Source organism: Carassius auratus, chromosome 3, assembly GCF_003368295.1.
Source record: "Carassius auratus strain Wakin chromosome 3, ASM336829v1, whole genome shotgun sequence".
NCBI classification, from domain to species: Eukaryota; Metazoa; Chordata; class Actinopteri; order Cypriniformes; family Cyprinidae; genus Carassius; species Carassius auratus.
In genome coordinates, this window is record NC_039245.1 from 682297 (window position 1) to 705881 (window position 23585).

Here is a 23585-nt window from a genome sequence, read left to right on the forward strand (position 1 = left end):
ACGAAGCGGCGGTTGTCGGTTGGGAAAATTAATCGAAATGAGCATCCCTAGTTGAGAACCTTTCATCCAATCGACTTCACGTGTGGTGGGTGTGTTGCTGCGGACCCAGAGTGAAGTGTTACAATTTGGTGCAATATGGACATGCGACACGTCCAGAATTAATAAGCTTTTAATAAACTACAGAACAGCGCAAGCCGGAAGTGGAAACTGCAGTCGTGATAAAAAAACACACAGGTCTGTTTAAAGCAATACTTTTAATATAGACAAATTATTATTAGGCTGTGCTACTGTATGTTTCTTTTATATATAGCTGCCGTATTTGCAAGTATTTTCCAAGTAAATTAAATGCTCATTACCATTACCATAGGTAAAATTACTGATTAACATGGAGGATAAAAGAAGCTAGTTTTTTTTACACCAACAATGTACTATAGGCATACTACTTAAATTAAATTAAATTTATGCATTTAGCAGACGATTTTATCCAAAGCGACTTGCATTCAGGCTAGAATTTTTACCTATCATGTGTTCCCGGGGAATCGAACCCCCAACCTTGCGGCTTGCTTGCTTGCTAGCGCAGTGCTCTACCAGTTGAGCTACAGGACACTTACGGAATACGAGATGAACTGAATCAGGACATTCATGACGTTACTCAGGGCGATTTATATGATTTATAAGGAGTTTTTGGGAACTCCTTTTTTTTTAATATCTGATTTTTTTTTTCGGTGTGAAAAATCAAATAAATAGAAGGTGACTAACGGGTATAATATCAAAACTTCCTTCACAGACCAAAATGTCTCAGACATTTTTTTTCTTTTTTTATTGAACGTTGCGTAGCTGTTTAACTTGGCTGTCTGATCAAATAGCGCACTTCTGCTTAGCCAGCTATGGAGAAACTGGTAGTCAGGCAACAGAGTGGCATTATTGTTTCTCTCAGAATTAATGAGTGAAACAATGTTAACACCATAAATATAGCCGACTCCAGTATATGTATTGTTAAAAACATTATTATGAGTTGCCACATCTATAAATGAACACAATGTTAGGCATCACTTTGTAATGCAAAGTGGACGCATTCATTTAAATCATTTGCAGCTCTTGCAATTTGTTTATTGCTATTTTGCTATTATTACATTTAATTAGTACAGTACAGACCATTCAGGCTTCGCATAAGCAAGCCATCACTCTAATTGAGTGATGAACTAGACTGATTAGGGGATGAAGAATGTGGCCTACTCGACTCATTTCCTGCCAGATTCAGCGATGACACACAGCACTCCTCCCATTCACAGCTTCGGTTTGAGTTACAGCGGCGTGAAGACTGGAGGGATATGAGAAAGACCGTACTGCACACACTCATGTAAAGCCCTGCCATTCACAGTGCTGAAAACACAAGGACTTCGGGACCCCAGCACGAATGAATTATCCATGAGCTTTTCCGGAGATATTCTTCCACCCTCCTTCCGGGCTCTTTGTTTCTCTTTCTTTCACTTTCCACGGCCAAAACCTAGCTCTGCGCTGAACATTAAACTGTGGGAAGCCATTTTGTAATGGTTGACCAGAATGTCAGAGGCCTTTAAAAAATAGATCCCCACCCACCCTTGAACAAATTAGTTGTCAGCCAAGAGGGTAAACTGGAATGCTAAACCTCCTCATGTGCATGAACAGACAAGACATTTCTTCGGGGCAAAGATAAAGCAGGTCAGCCACTCCGACTTCCACGGTGGATCCGCCAAGCTCCCCTAGGAAGAAGCCCAATGATGGGGACAGGCAGGCTTCCCCGTCACTGAGTCACCAGGCGTGAAAAGGAAGGGAAACCGGAGCCATACCTTGGGGGAATCAGTGGTTAAAAACACAATACATAGGAATGAGAGAAATGCATCAGTCGGCAGTGACTGGAAGAGGAGGACATCCTTAATCTGAAGTTGTAGCGCATTAATCACAACTCTGATCTGACACCGAAGAGACTGCAACCTTTATGGCGACTATGCCAACAGATGTCCGCCTGTTTGCACACTTGACAGCTTGTCTGACACCATCAGAAGTACTCAGATACAACACGCGATGATGATTATTGTGCTATCAAGCAAACTTCTGGGTCTTGTTTTGCGTTTGAGAAAGCTAATTGGTTTACAGGGTGCACTCAATTCAGTCAAAAAACACAGAGAACACTGGCAGGAATTAGCCAAAAACAAGCTTGAAATGAAACAGGTTATGTCGGTCAGTTTTAGAGAATGGCCAACGGTCAATTGTCATCACTGTACAGATATGAGCGATGCTTACATGGCCAACAATGTGCAATGCCAGAGAGTGAGAAACATTATACTGAAAAGTAACATCTTAAAGTCTGATGGGCTGAAAAAAAAAAATCCCTGCGTTTAGCGATTCTTGTTTCCAATAGCTAAAAGAATGCATCCTGCAGCAGTATGTGTGTCCAGCAGTGACCTGGGGGGGAGGCTGTGTGACACCGGGGTGCTGTACAGAAACCTAAATCCAGACAAGGCCGCGTGGGAGCCGGCCAGGCTGCTGACGGAGGCTAAAATCACCATATGAGCTCTTCATCCTCTCTAGAGGCCCCACAGACTTATGGCACAGTACAACACAGCACTGTCTGCAGCTGACCACAATACAGTCCCACACACACGGACACAAAGGCCTACCACGTCACACATTTTTATCAGGGCAACAGGCTGCACGAATCTGCATTTTCCAAATATTTGTAGGGATAAGGTGAATTTGTTAGGATACAAAACAGAAATAAATAAAATAATCTGTAAACTTAGGTGTTTGAACCCGTCACAGAACTTCATTCTGCTACTGTAGGCTGCAAAAATAAAATAAAAACACTATTAAAAAAATGGTGGTTTGTAAGATTTTTAAAATGTTTTATAAAGTTAAAAACATGCTGCATTTATTTGATAAAAAAAATCCAGAAAAAAGTTGAATTGTGAAATATTGCAATTTTAATATAATTATTTTCTATTTCAATGTAATTCATTCCTTTGGGGGTAGGGGTTAAAATGGGATGAAATTAGAATTAAAGGTATCGAATAAACATCTTCTCAAGGATATTACCCTAAACAACCCACTGACTAGTCATTATGAACATGTGGTTTTGCACTGACTAGTTCACTAGCTTGATCTCCCACTTGAAGGTCTTGTAAGTTGTGAGCCACATATAAACTACATGTCCTACATTCTGAAATACTGAAGTCACTGCTTCAGTTAACAATTAACCCAGCAATAAAAATCATATAACAGCGGTCAAACGATTTTGGTTGCCATTGACACTGAGTGACCAGAATACAAAGTCTCATACGAATCATTCTCATCTATGACTTCAGTGCAAAGATGTAGTCTCTTCCATAAGGTCTGAGTCTATCATAACACACAAGGTTAAATGGTGTGACTTCAGGTGCATAAACATCATAACAACTTAACAAAAACCTTGAGTTCAAAAAAGTGGTTCAAAATAGGAACAATGCAAATGCTATAGCGGTCTGAGTCATACGTGGTGAGGACAATCCATAAAACAGACCTTTAACACAGCAACATGGCTTAAACTTGCATAATATAACATGTTACAAAGATGCATTTAAGAGTATGATAAATGTAATTTAGTTTTAAAATATAAAATGCAATAAATAGAAAGGTTACACTATACCCGTAAAACAAAAAAAGGGGGGTCAGCAAGATTTTGTGTATAGAATTTATAAGAATGTTTAGCATCTGGTGTAGGGAGAGGAATACTAGCATCTAAGCTCTAAAGGCAAACAAACACACAAACTCAAGCACGTGTATAACAACTATCTGTTGCTTTCGCTCCCTGTGCTTTCATTCGAGGCATTTATTTACACAGGACGGGTGACGGCCTGGCACTGATCAATAGTGTCAGTTTACAGTGCTGCAGACAGCCCGAACAAACAGTATATCCTCCAACAAACCCACAGCTGGACTTCACATCAATATCACACACAGGAACGTCTGAGAGGCCACATGCTCCAGATACCTACACAACCATGAACATTAAATGATCACGCGCAAAAGGATGGATGAAAAAAAAGATATAGAGAAAGAATAGAGGAAGAGGAAACGGAGGAAACAGAAACAGAAGAGGAAAGAAGGAAAGAAGAGGAAACTGACAATCAGGCTGCACGTGACAAAGAAACAATAACAGCAGAGCGCTGCTAGTGCTCCTTAATGAAGAAGCAGGATTCCCCAGTGTGCAGCCCTCTGCTTCTAGCACAGGCTCACAGTCACAAGCAGTAAGCCACTTTTCATGCTGCTGCTTTCACCTGATGCAAGTCCAGTAGCTTGCATGCCATACAACAGCTTTGTACATAAAGCATAATCCAGGCTTGAACTAGGCTGCTGCACATTACAAAAAAAAATATGCTACTGGGCAAATGATTATGGAGAGGACATGGGATGTTCATTCAATAAATCATTCACAGCATCTACTCTAAAGTCAGCACATCAAGTCAACATAACAGGCAAACATGACTACATTTGCACTGCAGGGCTTAATGCACAGATCTCGTTTTTGTGCCACCTGTTTTCGGTCACTTAAGACTGTGTTTGCATGAGTGATCACCAAGAGGCATTGTTAAAACAACAGGTCCTTGTTAGAAATATGTTCAGGAATTGACAAAACATCACAATAATCCGATTAGACAATTACCATTATAAATGAAAAAAGACTTCGCAATTCACACTGAAGATGCTCACTCATACCAGTTACTATGCTGCAATTGAGTGATTTTGCATAGTCAAAAAAATAAAACTATTTATTCTCACTCACGTTATTTACATCGTTCGTGCACACAAACTTAGACAACAAGAGTCAGTGAGAGTACTTATGGTGTTTCTGTTTATAATTATGCTCTTTTTTACTTTACTGTAAAAAGCGTGTCTAGCATGTCATTATTGCTTCATTCTTGTACAAACAAAGTGGTTCTGGAGCTATAGATTAAAAAAAACAAAGCTGTTACAGTTACATAAAAAAAGAACGTTTTTATAATTGATGAAAAATTGTGAAATCACCAGAGTGTTCAGATGGGTATCAGATTTTGAACCACATGAAAAAATGTGTTGTAAGTGTGTATTTTGTTATGGCAAGAAAAAAAAGCCACGCACTGTTCGGCACCCACTATTTAATGCACATTTGCTTTGCAGTGCATTTCTGAAAATACACATTGTTCTTGCAAATGTTTAATTATTAACAGATTTGCATTATTTAGCCATAAGTGGTTAAACAAGTATTTGAGTATGCCTCAAATTTCCTAATTGATGCAATGCTATTTATGACGCATCAAGTTAGAATACAAAAACAGTGAGCATCAATCTAGCATGAAAAATGAAATTGTTATACCACAAATATTCTGAGAACAAAGCAAATATACCCAAACATGATAACAGAGTTTAACTGGACATCCTGGGCTGTACAATAATATCAGAAAATGCAATCTATATCTTTGCCAGAAAACATCAAGCACAATGACATGCATTGCATGCATTGTATAATCTGTTTAAAACAGGCATAGCATTTAATAATGAGCAATTTATTCAACCCTATTTATTTTGATTGGATTGAATAGCACACCTGGAGTTTAGTTAAAGAAATGCTAATTGTGGAAGCATCAACACATCATTTAGTCTACAGAGGCTTTAAGAATCAGCTTCGCCAAATCAACTAGTAGCTTTACAGGTTTCTGAGGTATACAACAGAGTCCCACTAACACCAGAGGTTAAACACAGCTGTTTTTCAGTAACAAGCAAATGTTTCGAAGCCTGAATGGCCTTAAAGTTTATTATCCCCGTGTGTGAGCATGTCTGTAACAGCAACAGTGAAAGAAGAACTTATAATAGAAGCACAATACATATCAAGGACTCTGTAATGTTTTACATTCTTATACGGTTGCATCCAGACTCCCCTATTCATTAACAACAATAAAACCATACAGCCCAACTAATCCACAAAAAAATACCTTCAGGGTGAAGAACCGCTGAAAACATGTAAAGTCAAGTACTTTCTCAGGGCACTATCAGTAAAGACCTTTCCAAGTAATGAGGAAACAACAATGAGAAAAATAAGAAACTTGCATTTTCTCCTGATTACTATGTAACCATGAAAACTTCCGAGCAAGCTTATAAAAAAAATAATAAAAAATAAAAAAAAATGAAAAAACCTGCAAGGAAGTGCATGCTTCAGTGATGAAATTAACAGAATTCTGCCCCTCTTTTGACCCCTCTAATGAATTACTGAAAGGATATAAGCAGGTCACAAATGTCATTAATCTCAATAATCTGACATCAGGTTCTACAATTCAGTTGGACATGAAGAAAGTAGAAATATAAATCATTTAGGTAAAAAAAAGAAAAGAAAAGAAAACATCTGAATAGGTTTGTTTTTATTGTTGTGGTCAAATAATTGTTTAGCAATTATTGTGTCAAAAACAGAAAAACACAATAATTAGGTTCTAAATATCAATTAATGAACACCAGTAATACAAAATAAACTGTATTATTACCGTGCAAAGAGCACATAAAACCCATAATATCACTCAATCATAAAAATAATATGATCACAGAAGCATCATCATACTTCCTGTTGTGTGAAACATGAAAAGAAGGACATACTGAAAGACTGAAAGAAGAAGCATGAATCAGGGGAAAGCACTGCAAATGACACCATTAACAGACACAAACAACAACTTCAGCAAAGCCAAATATATTTGGGAAAATAATCCAGATTTGGTTAAAATATATAAATATAATAATAATAAAATAATATCAAACATAATACTTTACTCAAAAATGTACTCAATGTACTTGTTTCATTGAGGAGGAATTTAGAAAAACTGACCATAACAGAATTTAAAAAATAGATTTTTGAGGAACTTGACTGAGTCACTCTATTGTCCTCCTCGGGCACATTAGTTTATTGTCTACAACCCCCGCTGATAAGGTCACAAAAAGCATACTGCCATCAAAGCCTCCTCGACACTACAGTGTGAAGGTGATGATTGTCAACACTTATCAGCATGAAGCCATAACACAAGACTACCAGGAATCTGTGCCTAAAAAGGTCGTGCAAGTTGACTGCAAACTATTTTTTTGAACATTATTGTCAAAAGATCACGTTTTTAGGCTAACACGTGGAATTGGGTACAAGAACCAGTTCTTTTGCTGATACTGAAATGATCTGACTCACGCACCATATTGTACTGAACCTCATGAACCAATAATAGTTACGGTTACATAGCACTAAAGGCTCGTGAGACTTAACTGTGTGGAGTTATTAACTTGTTGTGCATGTGCTGTTGTGAATTTAAATACATGAATTTGAGTTAATATTTTACCACATTATTGTTCGTTTATGTTTTTTAAGCATTCCAACATAGTATAAGCTCATTTTAAAGGACTGCACATATATCAGTAAATGTCTTTCAAAAAAATTATGTAAACAGCTTTTGCAAGAATAGCATTACATGTAGCCTATTCATCAACATATATCTGTTGTGCTGAAATTATCAAATTAAAAGACAAATTAAGATATTTTATTTATTATTAAGAACAGGGGGCAATGCCTTATTATTAAGAACTTTGGGAACCAAACAACATCGGAGACCATTGACATTTCTCAAAATAGCTTCTTTTTTGTTTCACAGAAGAAATAAAGGGTTGGAACAACACGAGGGGGACCAAATGAACTATCCAGCAGAATCGTTAAGGAACCAGAATCATTAAGAGGAATCGTTCCATCCTTATGATTCCCACATCCACTGCTATGTTAAGGAAGCTACTGTCCATAAAAAAGATTCGATGCAGTGGTTGCCAAAAATTGCCGTTATTCATTAATTGGAAAGCGATTATGTGAAACATCTCAAAACATACCAGCAAACAAGACACTGAGAATAACACTGAAAAAGATCTAAGATTCTATCACACAGATAAAAAGCTTGCATGCTTCGGTAACCCAAATCCTCTGGACTTAAATGACCTGAGAGTCTAAACAGTGAAGCAGCCATTGAAGAGATTCATCGCTCATTGTTTCATGAGACAGACATTCCTTGTCCAATTAGAATTCTTTTCATGGGCCCAGGGGGATAAAGCAGCACAGCTGGAGGCGCTAGGTTTGTCTGTGGCCCTACAGATCTCCACCTCTGCTATGGACATCTCTTCCACAAACAAACTCAAGTGGCCACAGAGGAGATGTTGTGAGACACAAATGCATCTGTGTAAAATAAAGGCCGGCACATTCGGAGCTCTCTTATTTGTGCGGGAACAAAAAGTCTTTATATGGTGTCGTCACTGCCTTCATCAAAGCGGTTCATAGTACAGTGTTGAGTCTGACACCAAAATAATTCTGCCAGACAAAAATGGGGCCATGGGAGATGTTAAAAAACACCATTAAATCCGACTAAACGTCAAACTTTCTCACATTAAAATGACAAAATCCCCATGTAATCCACTATATACATCAACTGCAAACAGAAAAAAAAAAGGAAAAGCAGTTACACTGCAATATGGTTAACATGAACCAGAGTTAAAATCAACTAACCAAGTAAAATACTTCCAATGCATTCATTAATCAGAGTTAATATTAATTTCAACATTTACTAATTTATTATAAATCAAAACTTCTATCTTGCTAATATGATTTAATGGACCTGAGCTAACATGAACACTGAACAGTATTTTTTTTTTACTGGCAAACATTAACAAAGATGAATAAATACTGTAACAAATGTATTACTCCATGTTAGGTAATGTTAGTTAATGCATTAACTAAAGGGGCCCTGTTGTTACAAATATTGCTTTTAACTTGCCCCTGTTGAGTCTATATTACTGTCCAAAGCATATAACCTTCTAATTTAGCATTTACTGATCTTTCTAATTCATTTAGTCATTTAACAGACGCTTTTATCCAAAGCGACTCACAAAGTAGAAGCTATTCCATAAACACTGATGTGTCAACAGCAGATATGGTTTAAAGAGACCAGTCCTTCAGGGCACTGTCACTATCTCTCTGATGATATCATATCAATGAGATCAGTATGCATCAATCATATCCTGTACATTTCCGAGAAGTAATTTCCAAAGAGTAGGGAAACATATCCTCCTCAAGAAAACCCCAACAGCGGATTGTGAAAGAGTATATTAGCATATAAAGACCAGGCATTGTAACCCTTTTTTGACTTGCTTCAGTGATCAAATCTAATAAGTGCAAAACACAAAGCTTTTAATGAATAGTCTGCCACACACGATAGTCTTGATCTCTTAATAAGTTATACAACAGAGACACAGCCATCCAGATCAGGGGAACCGAGAAAACAGCTGCCTTTGCTTCATTCAGTTAACGTTAATGCTCAGCTGATTTATAAGTTAATCCAAAATAAACCATACAGAGAGAGCTGCTTTCGGCTGATAACGTTCACATGAGTGAAAATAAAGCTGACTACTGCACTGTTTATATAGATGCTGATGAAATGAAAGACTGCTTTTCGTGTTAGCATGTGTTTAGCATGAAGAGCCAGGCTGCTGCAATTCGCCCCAGCGGCAGAAGCTAGCAGAGTCGCTTAGCCTTCCATATACACATTACCGACAAATACACATCGATGGTAACGGACTAAAAGTAGAAAATGTCAATTTACCCAGTAATTATACAGTTAAAACGATAAGAGAGATATTTGTGCTGTTTTACCTGTCAGTCGGATTTTGATGCTTGACCCGTTCCTTCGAGTCCCAGGATTCGACATCACTCCCACAAAATAACCAACGAACTTTCTCCAGGATAAACCCAAGACGCTCGCTTCAAGCGGAGAGAAAAACGTATAAAAACGCGCTACGCTAATATGTGGGCTGTGCATGTGTTTCTAGGCGATAGAACGGTATTATTTCCGTCTGGCAAATCCCCTGTAGCTTTCAGACTTAACAACACAGGCTAACATTTTTTTTTGGCTCAACGGCGTTCTGACATCACGTTCGTACAGCTGTACGTGCACGTACTCGCGGCCGGGCACGAGCGCGCTCTTTCGCCCAGAGCTTATTCTTCCCTTTTTTGGCGGATGGCACCAATTTCGCGCATTACCGCCACCTGCATGACAATCTACTGTATGCTACCGCCAGCGCTGCGTGTTCATCTCCTCCGGCTTAATTTATAGCCTATATATAAGTTACTATATATAGGTTGGGGGTTCGATTCCCCGGGAACAAAAATTGATAGCCTGAATGAACTCTAAGTCGCTTTGGATAAAAGCGTCTGCTTAATGCATACATTTTTTAATTTATATAAATAATTTATATAATCGTCTTAATATATATATATATATATATATATATATATATATATATATATATATATATATAATTAAGCCGATTATATAAATTATTCTGTATAAATTATATACCGAATTCAAATCCTACTGATTAAACCTGTGTTCTACAAATATTTAATTAAAGCTGCTCTGTTATTACTTCTCTGTTCTGGGTTTAACAGTTATCTCAAATAAATTTCAATGCCATCTTTCCTCTGAACCTCTTCTAATAACTTTTCTCTATCAACTTATACTTTTCTCAATACATGATGACACTTGTTTGTTTTTTTCCACACCATTCACAACATCCTGTCGGATGCTTGGACATTAAATGCATTGTTTTATTAAGTCCTATGACCTATTCTAAGTCTGGATAAAATGTTTTCCTCTCGTCTACTTCCACTGTAGTACTTTTTCCCACTTGACTGTATTTCATACATAATGTCTACCTTTATTTCTTTTCTCCCACAGTTGTTGCCATATGATTAATTTGCTTTTTAATTATAGCTTTAATTTAATATATATGGTATCTCCATTTCCAGTGGCCCTCAGAGCTTGTTTCACCAGTTTGTCTGCTTCTTTATTCCCTTTCACCCCATGTGAGCTGAAACCCACAAGAATATTACATTCATCCTTTTCTGCTGTAACATAATTCTTGCAGAATCTACTCTAAATCATGTCTAGTGTCTGACTGTTGTGCTCCAATGCACATTATTATTATTGCTATTAATTCCCCTCAAAATTCTGATAACTCATTTGAGAACCCCCACTTTCTGGATATTTGCATATTAGGAATGACAACTGCTACTCCTACTTATCTGGATTTTTTTTATGCATCCGTATATAATTTGTATTTTTTTTGTCCAAACTCTAACCAGGTATTCCTTAACCTGGATTTCCTTTAGTAGACTCTGGCCTTCTTTTTTCCATGTTCCAGCTTTCTTAAATCAAATGAAGGCTGTTGCAAAATCCACAAAAGGACTGCTGTAAAGCCGCTCTTGGAGTAATACTTAACTCTTTACAGTTTTTCTCAGTCGCTTTGGTACATTTCTCTAATCATTCTTGAGATTTGCAAAACAGTAAGTGCATTTCTCAAAACAACTCGTACAAATATCAAAACACAATGGATGACCTGCAAAAGCCAGTCTTTTGCTCAAAATCCTTAGTTCATCTCTCAAAAATAAATATCTGTGTCAATGAACATGTCAGTGCCATCAGAATGACAAGTCCTTGTGTCATAGTTTACGGATAAGACAGTCAAATTGCTTAGTCATATTGTCAATATAACAGTTTACTCTGGAGGGATGTTCTGATGTAAACTACTGTATTGAACAGTATGCCATATGCTTATGTATGCCATATATCCATTTCAAAACTACACATTTACACATTACTGTTTGTGGGATGTTGATTGAAAGAGACTGGATACAATTCCCAGTTACACTTTTACTAGTGGTCTGACCAAAAAAATAAAAAAATAAAAAATACTTTTACAATGCCATTGTGATATAGAAAAGGAAATATGGGAACAAAGATGAAAATAATTCCATTTTCAGAATTTGTAACTCTTGTGTTGTCCTTTGTCTATACAGTATAAGCTTTCCTACTGAAGATTCATGAGATGAACCTTTGAGCTATTTCAGAGAAATGGTTTATCATTGGTTTATCATCTACATTCTCTTCATTAGTCAAGATTCACTTGCACAATTCATGCCAAATTGACAAAACATCTAATAATAGTGTGTAAAAATACAAATAAAAAGTGTGCTTGGCAGTTTATGACAACTAGATTAACCATTTTGCATTTAATGACTTATACTATGAACTAAAGACTAGATGTTTTGGGGGGTAAGACTATTGCACAGAAAACTGTATAATACATTTTGAGCAACATGACATTAGCAACTGATAATGTAGGAAACCGCAGATAAATGTGCGTAATCAATTGCATGAATGTACAATAGCAATCGCAACTTGCTCAAAAGAATGAGAAACTGGTTTTATGATGTGTATTAATGACTAGATGATGTGGAGGTTGTACAAGTAGTTTTGAAAATTTCATTTCTGTTTTGAAAAATGCACCAAAGTGACTGAGAAAAACTGTAATAGCCAACTTCTTTACTAATCTCCAACCACCCATCCAAAATTATTACATTCCCTATTTCCATACTCCCAACACTGCTCTAGTACCCTTAAAGTGGGATGTGATTTGTCCTGTCCCATAAAATGTGCCCGATATACTGCAGTTAACCTTTATCTTCTTAATTTGAGATGTCTGTCCCCTACTTCTACCTGTTATGTTGAAACAGGTGATGACAGATAAGCCCCACGACAGATTCGTAATGCCTTTGCTTGAATTTGCTCCAATTTATCTCAATGAGTTTTTGCTTCTGATCCATTTACTATGCTTCCATACTGAATAATATTATGTTAAAAGTTTTTAATGCCAGCCTCTGCCCCCCAGCCTTGCTTTTCTCTTCCATCTTCTCTAGATAGATAGATAGATAGATAGGTAGGTAGGTAGATAGATAGATAGATAGATAGACAGATAGACAGACAGACAGACAGACAGACAGACAGACAGGTAGGTAGGTAGGTAGATAGATAGATAGATAGACAGACAGACAGACAGACAGACAGACAGACAGACAGACAGACAGATAGATAGATAGATAGATAGATAGATAGATAGATTGTTTTGGTTTGTAATAAATTACCAGATGATGAGTGCAGATGACTTACATTAAATTTACAATGTGGCTCGATAACTGCCATAGGCTAGAAACAAATGAACAATAGGGGAAGGGATTGGATTTGAGGACTTTAGCAACTGGAAACAATAGATCCATTCAATAGAGTCATGCAGAAGAAAAGCCAATCCACATAAACAGCAGGCTAATGAGGGAGGCAGGCCACACACTGGCCTTTTTCAGTCCGTCACCACTTTAATGAGCAGAGAGGCATTGTGCTTTTGGCATCACAATGAAATGTATTTAATCTGAAGACTCATTAAAATGGAAACAAATACATATTAATGCACTCAATTAAATCAGTTCACTGTGTGGGATGCAATTGGGTTTAATGATGTAAAACTCAAAAATGAATGGTAATATATTTATTGATTATTGAGGACACAATGTAATTATGCCGTGTCTTTACACCTTTAGAGGATATGTAGATATTGATAATAAAATATTGTCAATTTGACTGCAGGCCAATTAAAACTAATATATTGAAACAAAAGGAGCTTCTCAATAATAATGTCATGAAGTAACAGAAAAAAAAAAAACATTTTAGTTAAATTACAAGCTTTAGGTATTAGCTCTGGCAGTATTTTTGCGCTTGGGATTTTAGAAAGTGATTGCAACACTAGGGCTTATAATTAAATGCCAAACATGAGTTCAGAACAAAATCAGTCTTTGAGGACATTTAACTATTCACAACAAATGATATATTTCAGAAAGATTTAGAATTTGATTAATGTAAACTATACCCTAAATATGAAAGAAGGCAAACATAATATAGAAAGAAACCTTTTTGACATGATTTACTCAATCGAGTTGATGTAGCTCACTTCTGCCGCCTCTTGGTCATGTCTTTGATAAGTGCCGGATTTGATTGTTTGCCAGCTGAAACAGACAGAGGCTTAGAAAGATCTGTTAACTGACTGAATTGATGAAGTAGAAAAGGATAGTGTGTGAATTAATGAATTAATTTAATTTGATTTTTAAAAATCCATTAGTTGTGAGTCATTTTATGAATTATGAATATATATATAAAGCATTAAAGTAACATTTTTAACATTCTATAAAAGAAACAAAGAATGCATTTAAGCGCTATTAAAATATGCTGATAAAAATGTATATTTTGGGAAATCAGTATACATAAACATGAGTCAAGGGAAAATGTGATAGTGTGGAACAATATAAAAACAAATGGTCTGTTTCTGTCCCTGTTTTCATTGTTGTGATCTATAAATGGGTAGTAATTAAATAGAAAATGCTAAATAAACAGTATTTCCTATTTTCTATATGTGAATGGATATGTTATGTTAATGAAAACTCAGAGTTTTGTCTACAGATGGGAAAACCACATCTATAATAGAAGAAAGGTTTTGGTGTTAATATATATATGTGTGTGTGTGTGTGTGTATGTGTATGTATGTATATATATATATACCAAAACACCAAAACCTTTCTTCTATTATAGATGTGGTTTTCGGTTTTCCCATCTGTAGACATCTGTCTACTATTTAATTACTTTTTTACTATTTTAATTACTTGTAACAATGTCATGAATGCAGATCTAAATTTTTTTATAATGAATAAAAAACACCCACATTATTTACAATATTTAGTCATTGACCTAATATAAAATATTTTGTTTTTTTAAGCATAAACATCATCTAATATTGTTCCATTTATACCCAAAACAATTAATCACAGTTTGCAAATGGGGTCAGAAAAATACATTTCATCTTATGCAATTTTTTTTCTAAAGTAAATAATGAAAAATTAAGTAAATATTTTAAGGATGGTACCATATTTTTGTAACCATCCACATGAGATTTCTAGGTGTTGGTCATGCTGTGTTTCTTTCATCCAGCTCTGACTTGCAAATTTATTAAAAAAATGATTCATATTAATTAATAATATACACCAATTGTGAAACCAGCTCTAAAACAGCCATTTATGCATTGTGTGTTGTAAATAATACCACTGGTCTGTGTTGAGAACAGCAATGAGCTTTAACATATCACCTTTTCAGGTGCCAGCAAGACTGAGAACACCAAAAATGTCATTCAGTATTTTAGTGGGAGCCACTGTAGAGAGGCCAGCTTCAGATTTCAAGGGAAGCAAATGGTTTTGATGTCCTCTCTGTGGAACACCATGCCCTGTTCAATAAGCCAAGGGTCTTGTCCTAAATCATTTACTTATTTTACCTCTATCATAAAGGGAAATGCAAAAACCATTAGAAACAACAGGTCAGGTCCTATATTTTCCTATCACAAATGAAACAATGTATAACATTTGCATAAGTGCATAGCAGCATCTACTCAGTCTTTCTGAATCACCTTTTATTTGATGGGAAATATATCTGAATTTACTTCTAAGCTGGTCTGTGAAGACATCTGGGGGTCAACTGATAATAACACGCTATTTTAGCACCTTCAAACAGCTCTGTATGACACTCATCTTAACCTTGACGATTTACAGTAGCAATTTTCTAAACCCAAAAGCATGGTAGAAAGGTCCAGAGGCCCATTTTGAACTCGTGCACTATGCTGGAACTATACGTCTTTATTTGAGAAAAGAAGAGTTCCTTGTTGTTGCTAGATTCTCAGCCAAAGAATGTCCCATGTTGATTATATCAACACATCCCAGGTGGGATACAGGATGGCTATACGAAAACAAAGATCCACTGAATAAAACAGTGGTGGGCCTGTTGCAGTCCTCCATGGCTCTTTTGGCTCAGCTCTTCAAAAAAGAGGAAGCTCCTCCAGGGGCAATAAATAAATAAAAAGAAGGCAGAAAGGGCCTCTTGCAGACCTCTTTTCAGCTTTCTGTAGGGTAGTCACCTATATATTTTACAAAATGGATGAACTTACAGACAAAACATACTCTTAATTAAGTTGATATTTGCTTTGGCCCCAACACGAGCAGCTGTATAAACTGATGACCACTCTGTGCGCTGCATTGTGCCAAAAGAGTTGAAACAATCAGGTAATTTTCATCTGTTTTGCATTTTAATATTTTTTATTAAAGGAGCAGATCACCCAAAACAGCAAAAGGCAACTATTTTACTGGAGAAAGCAATAGGATAGAGGACTCAATGGCTATTTTTATTTTTGGGTGTAGTATTCCATTAATGTGTCATTATTGATTTTTTTTATCTTTATTTCTAGTACGCCCTTATTTTATTTTTACTTCATCTTATGTACATATATGTCCTAGACACGTATGACACACATATGATTTATGGTCCTTTAATTCCCTGATATTGATATAATATGTTAATCAATGCAGATCCATAAAAAGTAGATTGTTATTATTTCAATATACACTCTTGTGTTTCCCAGGCATTTTGTGACATATTCTTAATCCTGCACCTGCAACTGGTATGTAAAGGCATCCTAGAGGGAATGTGCATTTGCCGAAAGGCTTTCCTAGAGACTTAGTAGTGTATACTTACACTTAGGTTTAAATTAAAACCTTGACAGAAATGCCTTCAATGCCATTCAGTGAAATGTGAGAAAATTCCTGCAGCACAAATAAAGTGGTAAATATACTTATTTCAATTTCTATTGTTAAAAACAAACAAACAAACAAATTGTTTATATATTTTATATTCCTTTCTATATCCTGCTGTGTTTTATTTTCAGGTATAATTTTCACTCCACATGGCTTACAAACTGAGCAAGATGAAGCCTAAAATAAAGGAGCCATGAGCTGCTCTGGAGAAATCATAGAGAAGATGAAAGAACTTGATGAAAAATTGATTACTGTTTTCAAAGAAAAGGGTGATTCAGCCCTGACCTCAACAAGTATTTACATGATTGTGTGTCTGAATGTGGTTTTCATTCTTAATGAAAATGAACTGCATTTTTACATTCTCAGAAACAAAATATGGTTGCAGATGCTGAGAAGTGCTGTAACCAGCTGATCAAGCAGAAAATCAGCATGAAAGAACGGATATCCAGGATATGAAAGAGCCGTTTGAGAAGGAAAAGAATGTTACCAATGCTTGAAGTGCTCAAAACTAATGGACCTAAGATCAGACTTGGAAGGACAGGGTTCGATTCTGGCAAAGTCAGAAAAGGAAAAAAGAGGTGAAAGCCATCAAGGGTTTCACTAAAATATGGTTGTAAATTCCCCAAACATCTGCTATCATGTGTGAAATCAAGCAAACACGTGTTTTTGATTGACAGATTAAAATAAAGTTTCAATGGTCAAAAATGATTATGTTTATTAGTTATAATATACCTGCTGTGGCTCTTTAGGGCCTGGACGACAAAGTGCACAGGAAACATTAGCCAATGGGATGGAAGCATTACTAAAGCCCAGAAGGAAAAGACAGATCTACACTTCAGCAGGTAAGAAGCCATCACTGGTTTGTAATCTGTTATTACTAGAAAAGAAATTCCAGAGATACATGAAGCCACTCTGGAGAAGGTCAAGCAGCACAGGCTTGGAAGATCTCACCATTAAACTTAAGAAGATAATGGCTGCTCATTTTGGGGCTTAACATTCGATTTTATGCTTTACAAAAGCAAAAATGTTTATTACTTCCCTTTCTTGCTTACTTATTTGAACAATGCCTGAAACTTAGTTTTCGAGCACTTCCTGTGTCTGTATGCCTCTTTAAGAAGAATCGCTTTATCCTGCTACAACAAGCTCTGAGGGAGTAGTGTATTATCATGATCTTCTTTTCAGACTTGGGAAACACTCTTTACTTGATTTAGGTGTCTTTAAAATTTTTATTTAACTTTAATTGAATTAGTTTTGTTGTTGTTTTTGTTCAGGGATGGGGTGATGGGTTGGAGAATACTTCTTGAGAAAAAACTTCTTGACAACACTGAGTATCACAATAAGCTGAATGTGTATGCATATGCCAGCTTCAGTTGTGGATAAATGCTTCATACAGTGAAAAATAGAACCTCTGTTTGTTTTTGTTCAAAGTAAAAATAAAAACAATGCAATTTAAATAATTGTTAAACTGTAATAATTGTAAAAAAAAAAAAGTGTTTTCAGAATGCATTTGAAGTCTCATGCTCATCAAAAATGTGATGTCAAAGCTGAATTTTCAGTATAATTACTCCAGTCTTTAGTGTAACATATCCTTCAGAAATCATTCTAATATTGGCTGCTCAGGAAAGTTGATGAAAATATTAGAGCTGTTTCCTTGTGTGTGTGTGTGTGGAAACTTTGTTTGTTTGTTTATTTAGGATTCTTTGATTAATTTATTTGAAATATAAATATTTTGTAACAATGTAAACCTCGTTGCTTCCCCCACCGCCTAATTTTTTTTTTTTTATCAATTTGACTCAAAATAAAATGATTAATTTATTTAAAAAAAAAATAGATACTGACCACAAGCTTTTATATAGTGTAGCCCATATGCATGTATGTAATAATTATCATTTTGCCCAGCATCTTCTGACAACTAATTTGGGCTTGGTTATAGCTACTGCAGAATTGGCAAAGTGGTATAATTCATCAACCAAAATCAGGAAAGAGCATAGAACAAGAACAGGATAATTAAGAGGGAGAAGTGGTCTTTCGAACAAAACAACGTCAAGAAAGCCACACTGTAATATTGCACCGATATATTAAGGACTAGTCCTTATCGAGGACATAATAATAAGATCAATCGAATTCCGCTTTAGATAAAAAATCGCACACTCCATCGATCCCCTGGCCTGCTCGGACACTCCCAGCCCAGACAAGCCCGCACTATCCTGAATGACTTGCACACGGACACGCCCACCGATTGCCGCGCGTACGCACGCGCACTGAGCGGTGTGCCATTTCCTGGATTCCTTGACAGGCCGAAATCAGGCAGCGAGGAGAGCCGTCGGAGTGAATTCGTGTCGACTGTCCAGAGTCCGCGAATTCAAGTCCGTCCAACAGGTGAACATCCGAGAGCGAACATCCTTACGAACATCTCCACCAGAAGCGGAGCATCAGTTCAGGTAAATGAAGCCCGTGTCATGCCTTTCTCCGACAGCAGGGAGCGGACTCAACCGGCATCTGGAGCGAGGCCTTCCTGATCCTCAAATGTAACCACAAACATTTCTGTAACTTCACTCGCGTTATAACAACGTTTACGGATTTATAAGGTACTACAGACATTTATCTTTAAACCCGGAATATCTTTTTTAGCTTTCTGCGTAATTTTACTTTAATTTGATCTGTTTTTCGCGTTAGCTGTCGGCTAATATAGCAGGCAAGCAGCTCGCGAACAGAAGCCTGTGGCATCAGATATTGATCTTCTGCCTCCCTCACCCACGCCCAAAATCGGGAACTGACAGCCGCTACCAGGTTTTGCCGGTTGAGCAGGTAGTTTTGCTGTAGTAAGTTATGTAAGTACAAAATAAAAACAGTGCAGATTTATTCGGAGACTTAGACTGAAGGACGTGATTTAGCCCCGGCATGCCAGTTTTTCAGTGCTGGTTTTCATCGTTTTTGACACTCAAGAAGCCATTCACAACTAAATCCACGATTGCAAATTATTTATTATTAAACTCAAAATAAGCAGTTCAGTAAATATGTAATTAATGTCGATAAACTTTCGTTTCCACATACATTTTTTCCAGTTAGTTTCTATATGTGTTTTCTGCAAAGAAAATAGTTAAAAAAGAAGCCAAAACCGCAAGCTTTGCCTGTCACCAATCAAAACCGGTCTGGATCAGTCTGCAGGAGTGGAGAGGACCTCCTAGTGTTTGAAATAACTCCTGCACTTTTCCCAGCTGCATTGCATGTATTCACAGTGTTGTTATACTAAATTCCTAATTTTTCATGTCTCTTTGGATAAACCCATTTGCTTAATGAATAAATGTAAATATCGAGACTGCTTGAATACAAGTTAAGTATAATTAAAGTTATAATATTACTGCCATATCAATCAATCAAACATGATTGTGTTTCTTTTCAGGTAGAGGTGCAACTTATATTTGAAGACAATGTCACTCCACCAGTTTTTGTTGGAACCAATCACATGCCATGCGTGGAACCGGGACCGGACTCGTAAGAAAGCGTTTCACTGTCATTTATTCGTAGATGGTGCCTGAAACCATGATTTTATCATTTCAGGACCAATGCCTCATCTCATGCAATGTTTTTCAATTACAGAAATTGCTATCAGTCCAAATAATCACGAGGTCCATATATACAAGAAAAGTGGGAATCAGTGGGTGAAATCTCACGAGTTAAAAGAACACAATGGGCACATCACGGGTAAAAACTCCCTGTAAACTGAATTTCATACATGAATGTTACATTTTTAAAAGTGTGACTCCACCCCAAAATTACATTTTTGTCATTAATCACTTACCCCCATGTCATTCCAAACGCATAAAAGCTTTGTTTGTCTTTGGAGCACAATTTAAGATATTTTGATGCTTGAGACCGTCACATAGATTGCTGAGTAGGTTACACTGTCAAGGTCCAGAAAAGTATGAAAGACTTCATCGGAATAGTCCATCAGCCATCAGTGATTCAACTGTAACGTAATGAAATGATGAGAATACTCTTTGTAAGCAAAGAAAACAAAAATAACGACTTTATTCAACAATTCTTTTGTCAACAGTCTCCTCTGTCTCTCTCCACATCACTGTATGCTCTTCTGTATCAGCCGCTACACAAGGATGCACTGTTTTCTTTCAAATCAAAGCTAAATATGCGTAGAAACAGTGCATCCTTGTGGCGGAGCTGATATTGTTGAATAAACTCGTTCTTTTTATTTTCTTCGCTTACAAACAGTATTCTCGTTGCTTCATAACATTACAGTTGAAGCACTGATGTCAGATGGACTATTCTGACGATGTCTTTCATACTTTTCTGGATCTTGACAGTGTAACTTACTCGGCAGTCTATGTGACCATCTCAAGCCTCCCGGTTTTCATCCAGAATATCTTAAATTGTGTTCTGAAGATGAACAAAGCTTTTTTTTGGAGCGGCATGGGGGTATGTGATTAATGACAATTAAAATTTTGGGATGGAGTATCCCTTTAAATTCCTCACATTGTTGAAACAGACAGTTGACCATTATTATTGTGTTTTTGTTGTTGTTCTCCAGGCATTGATTGGGCTCCTAAAAGTGATCGTATTGTGACCTGTGGAGCTGACCGTAATGCTTATGTATGGAGTCAAAAGGACGGCGTGTGGAAACCCACCCTTGTTATTCTCAGGATCAACCGCGCTGCCACGTTTGTGAAATGGTCTCCGCTAGAGAACAAGTTTGCAGTGGGGAGTGGAGCGCGACTCATATCCGTTTGCTACTTTGAGTCTGAAAATGATTGGTAGGGCACAGCTGATATGTTGAACTACACTGATTGATTTATGTCTCAGTTCTTGTCACTTTATATATAATTATTATTATTTTAAAAAAAATTTTTAGGTGGGTTAGTAAACACATCAAGAAGCCCATCCGTTCAACTGTCCTCAGTTTAGACTGGCATCCAAATAATGTGCTTCTGGCAGCTGGGTCATGTGACTTCAAATGCAGGTGATTCTGCATATTAAATCTGGTTAACCTTCAATGCAAATGTCAGTGGTGCTGAAAAACCTTTTGTTAGCGCTCTGAATCATATTTGCATGTTTGTTTCTTAGGGTATTCTCTGCGTACATCAAGGAGGTGGATGAGAAACCAGCTCCAACCCCATGGGGGTCCAAGATGCCCTTTGGGCAGGTGATGGCAGAGTTTGGTGGGGCAGGAAGTGGAGGATGGGTTCACAGCGTCTGTTTCTCAGCCAGTGGGAACAAACTGGCTTGGGTCAGCCATGACAGCACCGTCACTGTAGTGGACCCCACAATAAGCTCAACGTGAGTATTGGAAATGGTTGGTGTGTATTTAGAAAAAAAACTGCTTATGATTTGTGGATGGACACTTTTTGTAATCCATCATGCTCGTTAATGACTAATAGCACTTCTGTTTTGCAGGCCAAGTCAGCTGAAGACAGAATACCTTGCCCTTCTGAGTGTGACTTTTGTTTCTGAAAACAACATTGTGGCAGCAGTAAGAAGCTTTACGTTTTTTCATAGTTTGAAACATGTTTTTTGTGCCGTACTTTAGAGGTGATTGCCTTTTTCCCCGTCAGGGTCACGATTGCTGCCCTATGCTGTTCAGTTTTGATGATGGTGGAACCTTGACCTTCATATCCAAGTTGGACATTCCAAAGCAGAGCATCCAGCGCAACATTTCTGCCATGGAGCGCTTCCGCAACATGGACAAGAGGGCCACCACTGAGGACCGCAATAGCACCCTAGAAACCCTGCATCAGAACAGCATCACGTAGGGAATAAATGATATATGTAAATGTTGTGGTCAGTAAGACATTTCTTTCCCAAAAGAAACTAATTCAGTCAAACAAAAATGACAGTAAAGACATTTACAATGTTGCAAAATGTTTCTATTTCAAATAAATGCTGTTCTTTTGAACATACTGTATATCAGAAAATCCTGAAAAAAATTTATTATGGTTTCCACAAAAATATATTGAGCAGCACAACAATGATGCTGATAATAAGAAATGTTAATTAAGCTGCAAATTGGCATATTTGAATGATTTCTGAAGGATCATGTGACACTGAAGACTGGAGTAATGATGCTGAAAATTCAGCTTTGTTATCAGAATAAATTACTTCAAAACATTAGTAGTGTCACAATGTTACTGTTTTTACTTTAAAGTTCAAATAAATGCAACCTTTGTGACCGTAAAAAAAAAATTGAAAAAGATTTAACTTCTTACTGACCCCTAACTTTTAATATAAATGATCATGTTTATTATTGTAATTGTGCACAATTATTTATAATTTGTAATTTTAACTTTGCAGCCAAGTGTCTATATATGAAGGAGACAAAAGAGATTGTCGCAAATTCTGCACTACAGGAATTGACGGAGCAATGACCATATGGGATTTCAAGGTTTGTATTTAATTCTTTCAAAACTATGCCAAACGTCAACTTTTCATGCCATTAACTTACTTCTGTTTTATCCCTTGAGTCTCAGATAACCAGAATTATGACCTTGTTTACTTAATTCTTTCCACAGACCTTAGAGTCTTCAATCCAAGGCCTGCGGATCATGTAAAACTCACACGAACTAGCATGACACAGCACAAGCAATGCAGCTTGAAGACTAACAAGAAGATTTCCGATAACACTTCTGAAAGTAAAAAAAAAAAAAAAAAAAAAGAAACACAGAGCAATGGTATGAACTGATATGACACTCTTAAAAACTGAAAAACACTAATGGAAAAAGGGGTCAGGAACTTGTTTTTTTTTTGTTTTTTTTTTAAGAAAAAAAAAGCCAAAGCTGGCACCCCAGCAGTGTGTGATGTTTGATCAAAATGTACTGGGTCTCCAGGGGAAACTGGAGAGGTGTTAAATTAAAAGGAGAATTTTATGTAAATGGTCTGCTAGAAATAAATCATGTATACTACACACCATTTGCAAATGTCGTCTCTTTCTGTTTTATTCAATGCCTTTTGCTGAGATTGGCTGCTTTCCATGCTAATGGGAAACATCTAGGCTTTCAAATGCTAC

The 23585-nt window shown here is 36.7% G+C and overlaps 1 protein-coding gene across 1 annotated transcript; it reads left to right on the forward strand.

Annotated features, from left to right (window-relative positions):
• The first annotated feature begins 18830 nt into the window (after positions 1–18830).
• LOC113042491 (actin-related protein 2/3 complex subunit 1A-like) lies at positions 18831–23488 on the forward strand. The gene is made up of 10 exons (XM_026201387.1): positions 18831–19011; positions 19974–20065; positions 20171–20275; positions 21117–21339; positions 21438–21545; positions 21650–21862; positions 21980–22055; positions 22138–22331; positions 22874–22964; positions 23092–23488. Exons 2-10 carry the CDS (start codon positions 20002–20004, stop codon positions 23128–23130), a joined length of 1113 nt encoding a protein of 370 aa, XP_026057172.1. The 5' UTR covers positions 18831–19011; positions 19974–20001; the 3' UTR covers positions 23131–23488.
• The last annotated feature ends 97 nt before the right edge of the window (positions 23489–23585 follow it).